Genomic DNA, 8555 nt, shown 5'->3' on the forward strand with positions numbered 1-8555 from the left:
ATGACAAAATATCTACTTGATAACACAATTATACTTTTAAGTTGTTGGTTACATTTCTCAAATTTTTTTTTTTAACATTATCAAAGTTGTTAGTTAATAATGCATAAGCTTGTATATAGAATCGATTACTCAAGAATGTAAACCAGCAATTCTGAGGTTTCGTTTCAAATTTCGACCAATGATTTTGATAAGGGTTTGGTTTCGAATTTTTAAATCGTTGAGTGACGACTGGTTTTCAATAATAATTGGTTTGGATAAAAATCGAACCGATTCAACAAAGGATTAAAATTTCCGCCTACTATCAACTTCTTCTAAATTATACAATATCACTAATTAACACATAATACAAGATTTTTGTAAATATTGAAAAATTCAATTCAAAGAGAGGATCATAATTCATAATTTTGACGGTCAAAATTATATGGTACAAGAAATGAAAGTAACACTTCAAAAACAACCCAATGATCGGGGTTTTAAATGGACGTAGGCCTTAACCAACATATCAAACTGATCAATTGAGACTTTTTTTTTTTTAGTTTCTTTTTATTTTTGAAATAGATCAATTGAGACAGCATTAAATCAAAACCATTTCATCTTACCAATTGACAACATTACATCAATTTTACTACATGTTAATAATGAATTATGATACACCTACAAACTCTTGTACAAACTTATTTTGTATAAACTGATGTGACATTAATTTATTAGTTAAATAAAAATATAAAATAATATAAATAAATCATGTGAGCCAAGAAATATTTAATTCAACCAATAAATTAACGCCACATCAGTTTGTACAAAATAAATTTATACAAGAGTTTGTGACTATATCATTACTCGTTAATAATTAAGATTTTCCTATAATATAGCTATTAGGGTTTTACCATGTTACATTAGTTTTAAGATACAACAACCCAAAAATATTTCTTTACACTTTTAGGTTGTTACTATTTAAACAATTTAAGAATTATGAAAAACTAATTTCAAGTTAACCTAAGAAACCCAAAAAAGGAAAAACAAAATGCTGTCTAGACCTCACCCCACAAACAATTATGAGAATCTAAAACAAACTGAAGTCTTAGAAAATAAATAAATATTAACAAGCTAAAATCAAACCCAATTTTATTTATGAAATCAATAGTATCTCAAGATTCTTCCTTATAACAACAATTTCAACGAAAATTTGCCCAACAGATTTAGTACAGACAACAGTGTCACCAACGCCTAATAATTTAAAGCTAATTTGCTAGGTACAAGGAATGAGCCAGTATGGCATCAGAGTTCAGATGCTTGCAAACTACAGAAGAAACCAAATTTATTACAGATCATTAGTTTAACCACGACACCAAACTAACCAAGATTAAAAATTGAACCCTCTTAACAGAAAACCGAAAAAGTTATTGAACTTATGAACACAGCGTGGAAACTTTAGAAAAGGTTTTTATGTACAGCTCTGCACGGAGAGCAAGGATTCTGTATCCAGCGGCCGAACAGTCTCTGGAAAATCTGTTCTTTGTCCAGCAAGGGAGTAATATGCAAGTATATGAGCTGGATGCTCGATCACTATCGGGTTTCCAAGCTGATCGGTATCAGAAACTAATCTAGGGGGAATCAACTCGATATTCCAAAAAGGGCGAACCATTCTTAAAATATCACGGCCATCTTTTGATGCTCGATAACCCTGCACCCATAAGTACCTCAGTGAGGTCAGTTGCATCACGGCTGCTGCAAGTGCATACTCGCTGAAGGAACAACCCCTCATTTCCAGTTTTCGCAGGTTAGGGCACCCTCTGGAAAACGCTATAAGCCCCTCGTCAGTCTCACCGACGCAGCCCAAAAGCATCCATCTTACATTCAGACTGTACTGCCCAACATATCCTAGACCCGTATCTGTCAAACCACCCTGTCGGAGATACAGACCAAACCGTCTTAGCTTATCACATCCCATCAACAGAGCTCGAACTCCATTGTCAAGCGGCAAGTCTGCTATCTTCTCTTCTCGGTCAAGCAAAACTAGGCGGAAATCACAGAGGTTTCTCAAGTTGGCACCAATACACTCCAGAGATTCATTTGTAATATCTGATACATAAATTGCGATGTACTCCAGCTCTAGGCAGCCCTGAGCCAAAGCAATTAATCCTCTTTGCGAGACAAGACCTTCTTCATCCTCCATTCCCTGCTCATCAGCCCCTCGCTCAATCCTAAGCCTTTTTAGTTTCTTGCAACTCCGAGCAAGAACTTCTAATCCTCTATCCCCGATTACATTCCTCGTCTGCCATACAAAAAAGAAAATATTCAAAGAATTTCAGTTAATTCCAATCCAAAGAAGAACATAGACATCTCTCTAATTGTCTAATATATTCACCTGAATTTGGCATTTTACATTGCCCTACAATTTCAAAATTATCCTAAATCCAATTAACATAAGATATTAAACAACCAGTGATTTCTCAAACCTTAAAGCATACCTAGAATATAACCAAGCAAACAGAAAGATACAATAGAAGAAAAATCACAACTTAGGGACCTCTTTTTTCTCCTAGCAGTAGACAAAATCATATAAAAGTAAAATAAAACAAACAGAAAGAGCTGATTCTACCTCAAGAATTTCCAAGTTGGGACACCTCTGAATCAACAGACAATGGTCTTCAGTGTTAAGCAGTGCATAAAGGAGATCCAACTTTTTCAGCATGGCTGCAAAAGGGAATATTATCCACATATGATCCTGCTCCATGTAGGATAGACCCAAACGACATATGCTTCGGGGGAATGCTACAGCAGAGTACTTCTCTGGTGGATGATTGAAGGAGCCCCCGCAAAATTCCTCTAAAGCAGTTGCAATTTGAAAGAAATTAACAAGGTCCAAAAGTTCGCAGTCATTAGTTTTTACAGAAGATAAGGACCGACAATTTCTGGCTATAAGTTCAAGGTCTTCAACATTGACTTTGATAAGATCGGTCATATAGAAGTTTAATGTTTCAAGAACTGTGTTATATAAAGCAAGCTCATGAAGCCAGTCACCATCTTTCTCAAAAATTGAGCTCTCCTCCAAAAACAAAGTTCTTAATTGCCTGTGGAGAAAAAACAAAAGCAGTAGAAATGTAAATCAACCAAGCCTCAGTAAATTAAAACTTCAAAACAAATAGATGAACTATCTTAAACTAATAGCATAACATGTCAGCAGACCAAATCAAGCCAAAAAACAAAAAAGCAGGCATCTGAAATGACCCAAAAAAATGGAAGCCATCAACCGATCCCTAGACTTAGATCATCTATAAAAGTCAAGAAATCACAAAAACTGGCTACTACATGTCAACTTTAAAAAGCCAATATTAAGAAGGATCTTGAGAAAATACGCCAACAATTATTAACATTAACCCCACAAAATTAAAATAACATTCACTGATGCACGTTTTTATTTTTATTTATTTTTCATGCTGTTGATTACTCCAATAAAGAGCCATACTCTATGTTAATGCCAATGTCTCAATTTCTTAAACAATCACCATGCTTTTAACCTAGTCCCAAAAATGACAATCTAGTCAAAATCTGCAAAAGCCACAATTTTACTACAGCAGAGGTAAAAGTCAAGAAAGACAACTTTCAAAGAGAAAGTACATATTTTGTACACAGTTTCTCATTTCACCCCCCCCCCCCCCCCAACCACCCAAAAAAAAAAAAAATTGATGCACTTAATTAAGAAGAGAATGGTTATTGCCATTATAGCAGCTTCACTTCAAGCAAAGAAAGCAAAATATACCATTTAAACAAAATTTATAAATGTTGTTCATCTTTACTACCACTAGTTGAATTACATAAATGAATGCATATTCAAGCAATAGTTGGAACTATAATCAGACTGCTGTTGAGATTTTTAATCAAACCATCAGTAAATGTTTTTGACAGCATTCTTAGTTCTATTGAGTCAAGAGATCAGATATACTCTGTAAATGTCGACTCTAATTTCTGACTTTATCTGAATTTCAAAAACTTTTAGATATGAATACATATAATGTATTTTTTTTCACTATGTCCTCTAGAACACAGACTCAAACAACCACGTATCTTTCGAGTCGCAAGATCGTCACCTCAGGAAACACAATCAGATGCTTCTTATAAAACGAACATTTTCATTATCTACATCATGCCTTTTGCCATAAAGCTGCTCAAAAATTGCTATCACCCAAAGTTCAGTTGATGAAGATCATAAACTGAATAAAACAACAAAAGCAAAAAACTTAGACGTCTACTATTCTTACATGTAAAGCCATCATTCCCACCCCACCCCCAAAAATTAAAAAAAAATCATAGAGCATTTCAAGCATCTTTTTTTTTTTTTTTTAATCACAGTATATGGGACAGCATACACAGAACTCCATTACTCCAGGCTCGAAATTCAATTAAAATTACTGATTGGTAAGAGTAAAACGATGGGAAGACAAATTGCCAGTGAGATGAATGCTTGCAGGTCCCACAACATTCAAATTCGGACCAATAACTCTCACAACCAACAGAAGAATCAACTAGCTTTCCATTCACGGAGATCTATAAACATGAAAAAAAACAAAAAAATACCCACCTTGATTCTTTTTTACACAAAATCAACTTGAGTAAATCCAAATCTCGACTAAGTTGAAGTAACCAACCAGGAAGCGAATTGAAGCAAGAAACTAATAGTGATGAAATTATTAAAAAGAGCGAGAGAAAGAAAGAAAGAAGTCAAAAGCACAAAGGAAAAAGCAAGCACCTGCACGAGCGACTGACGTGAAGAAGCCCATCAGTAGAGAAACCACAACACTTATCAAGCTTCAAAACAAGAAGATTCTTCCCTCTGTTCTTGGCCAAAACCTCGAGATCCGAATCCCTGACAATCATCCTCCTAAAGTGAATCGACTTCAGAGAATTAAACGAGGCCGCGATTTCCTCAACCCACGGCGTGACGTATCCGCCCCAATCCTCGGGAATCAAATTAAACATCGCCGCCCTCGGCTTCCCTTTCAACTTCAACGACTCCAAGTTTCGGAAACGACGCCGCAGACGCGCAGGCGTGGTGGTGTAGCACAAAGCGATTGTGATGTGCCTGCGAGTGGTGGCGTCGAGCTCGTACCACCTCCGACACACTAGGGAGATGGCGTCTCTGTCCTTGGGATCCTCTACGTACGGAATCACGCATTCGAACACCGTGTCTATGTCCGGCATCCCACTGTTCATTTTATTTACCTTTTTGTCCTCCTCCATCGCGCCCAACCAATATCTCGTAGATCGGCCACGAGAAGAAAATATATATATATATATAATTATTTTATTTTAATTTTAGTGAGTGGAAAGAGCAAAACGAGAAATCGCAAAACGGATAATAGATTAAAAGTGTAAAGCTGAGAAGTGGAGGGAGTAAATCAACGGTAGAGATGATCGGAAGAGAGAGGAGGGAGGCTAGGGAGAGGGAATCAGAGGGCGACAGTTTAAACAGTTTGATGTAAGAAAGAGAGAGGGGGGGGGGGGGGGCGGGGGCGTGTTTGGATCGAGGAGGAGACCCAAGCGGAGAGTTGAAGTTGAGTTAAAAGGCCGAGAGTCTTTACTCTTCTCTCTCTTTTACACACTCTTATCGTTATGTATGAAGTGCGCAACGCCGATGCGTCTCCATTCTCTAAGAAAAGAACAAGTGAGAGGGAGGGGGGCAAAAAGAGAAAACGACAAACGTTTTACTAGGAACCCCCCAATCAAATCAGACGACATTTATGAAGGAGCAACAACATTATTGTGAATTTACGATCTTGTACTACTCATCACTGCTCATCTCATCTGACCTGTGTTGTGCTGCTGACGTGGTCGTGATACTCACACTTGCATTGGTGGACCATTTTTTCTTCTTTTTTTTTTCTCCAATAATCATCAATTTATTTTTTATATCAATTTACGTCACTAATCTTTTATATATATATACACATAGGTGGACCATTTTTTCTTCAATAATCATCAATTTATTTTTTATATGAATTTACGTCACTAGGATTACATATATATATATATATATATCAGATTTAAACAAATTTATCTGATTGTTATAGTCAGTTTCAAAAAGAATTTAATAAAATCTTTTGTCTAGTGTCAACCATAAATGATTAATGATAATTTTTTTTCATGATGGTTGTAGATTTTAATATACACATTTTGATATATTTGATAATTTGATTTAGTTTCTTTTATGCACTCTTTCTTTAATCATAAATTGTTTAATACGCTGTGGGGCTATTCTGCTAATAACAAATAAATTTTTTTAAAAAGCACAGAATAAGAACAAGAATTGATTAATTTTTTATTACCAAAAATGAGTGAACAAAGGATGAGCGAGATGCCATGTGGCATCAGTGGTGACGGGCAACTGGATGATCATGAATATCTGGTGTTAATTAAAAGTCAAAATTGGAACTCCGTATGAGGTGGAGACAAGTATTCAGCAATGATGGCTACACCGTTATGACAGTAACAGTAACGGTTTTTTTTTGGCTTAAATACCATTTTCTGTTGAGTTAAATGATAGCGATTGTTTAATCTTGAAATTAACATTTTTAATATGAAATTTTAAATTACTAACTATATATATTTAGATGCAAGTAAAATCTTTTGTAGATTTTACTTTAACCACATTTCACATGTCTTAATTACTTTAGTGAGATGTCATTAAAACACGGAATTTAAACATTTTTATATCATATAAGCTAATAGGTCCGTAGCCCATTGGCACAACTTTGGGTGCATGGGTTCTAACTAGTGCTAGAACTTGACTCCCATGTATAATAGAGGTTTATTTGTCTCCTCTCGTTGGGATAAAATCGATCTCCCCCTAATATTAATAGTGAAAGTAGGTTTCTCTCCAACTTTAAATGAGAGTTGACATTTGAGTTGTGCTGTAATATGATTATTTAAGAGAGCCACGATTGATCTCTAATTGTAAATATCAGTAGACCTCTGATTGTAATATATCAATATATAAAAAAAAATTTATATAATATAAATAATGATAAGTAATATCATACTTGGGTGGGCGGCTCTCACATTTTTCTCTAAACATTTATTGAATTTGCTCTTCAAAATAAATCCACTTCCCTAAAATAGAGAAAGTGAATTATATTCAAATTAAAAATAAAAGACTTAAAGACAAATTTAATTTGACTCCAACTACGATGACAAATATAAGAAGACCTAAATTAATAATAATACATAATAAATCCACTTCCCTAAAAATAAAAGAAAGTGAATTATATTCAGATTAAAAATAAAAAGACTTAAACACAAATCTACTTTGACGGTAGTTAAAATGACAAATATAAGAAGACCTAAAATAATAATTTAAAAATTTCTAATTATCATACATCAAAATTCCCACTAAATTCAAGTCCTTGTAGTTGTTTGTGGAGGGTTTAAATCTCTATTGCTATTTATGATATAGATTTCTCTTCGATCTCGTTATGAGATTGTGAGGTAGATTTCTCCACAATTTAATAATGCACATTTCTCTCCATCGTTAAAACCAACTTGGCATATTTTGTAATCGTAGCGTTGGTAGATTTGTAATGTAATGTCTGTAAAAAAAAAAAAAAACAATAATATAATCATGATGATACTAAGTAATAACAATTAAAATTTCCTTTATTTTCATTTTTTTCCAATTTTCATTGATCAATTCACACTATTAGAAACAAAATTGTTATTTTTGGATGGTTTATTCATATATCATGCCAAACCATTTGAAATGATATGAATTTTACATGTGATTCGTCTTTCTTAAAAAGGATATAAAAAATTCTATAAAAATAAGAATCTAGGTCAGGCATTCTCTTGAAGTATGATATAGTTGGCAATAACCATGATCAGTTCTTAAATTATAACATAGTTATGGACTTATGATAATAATCACTGGCTATATATTGAGCATATACATATTTAATATTTTCCCCAAACAAATTGGACCAAAAGCAATCATTTCCATAATTAGCTAGGAGAATCAAAACATAATTTGTTTCAGGAATCGCAGGGAGTCATGACACATTGTCCTTTTTTGCGGAGAAGGAAAAGACAAAATGGTGTAATTTAAAATATAAATATTCTTTGGGAATAAAAAATGGACTAGTCAAGTCAAAAAAATTTATTATGCATTCATAAATGAAATTAAAAAAAAAAAAGTTGACCCAAAAAAACTTATGGGAATTCTATCATCACTCATTTTAAATTTTTATTATAAATTTCATTCAAAATGATGTGATATTTATCAATTAGATGATGAAATAATACAATTAATTCACTTAAAAATTATAAAAAATTATCAACAACTCAATGAATAATAGAATTATTAAGAAAAATAATGACTTCACTCCTGTTAACATGTATTTCATGTGATGGTATCGTAGTCTTTCGTATTTGTATAAGAAATTAGAATATGATAATTTTTTATTATGACGCAAAAACAGTGATTAATATGCGCCTTAGCTAGCGTTTTTAGCGATCCAGCTTTGATTTACAACAAATTGCAATATTAATATAACAAGTTGAGA

General features: G+C 33.5%; 1 protein-coding gene across 1 annotated transcript; it reads right to left on the minus strand.

Moving 5' to 3' along the window:
- Window positions 1-1099: 1099 nt before the first annotated feature.
- Window positions 1100-5690, minus strand: LOC102620384 (coronatine-insensitive protein 1). Its single transcript, XM_006486308.4, has 3 exons — window positions 4751-5690; window positions 2603-3074; window positions 1100-2275 (listed from the first exon to the last, which is right to left on the minus strand). The coding sequence occupies exons 1-3, from the start codon at window positions 5239-5241 to the stop codon at window positions 1445-1447; spliced, it is 1794 nt and encodes a 597-aa protein (XP_006486371.1). The 5' UTR covers window positions 5242-5690; the 3' UTR covers window positions 1100-1444.
- Window positions 5691-8555: the final 2865 nt, after the last annotated feature.

The sequence above is a fragment of the Citrus sinensis genome, chromosome 4 (genome assembly GCF_022201045.2).
Source record: "Citrus sinensis cultivar Valencia sweet orange chromosome 4, DVS_A1.0, whole genome shotgun sequence".
NCBI classification, from domain to species: domain Eukaryota; kingdom Viridiplantae; phylum Streptophyta; class Magnoliopsida; order Sapindales; family Rutaceae; genus Citrus; species Citrus sinensis.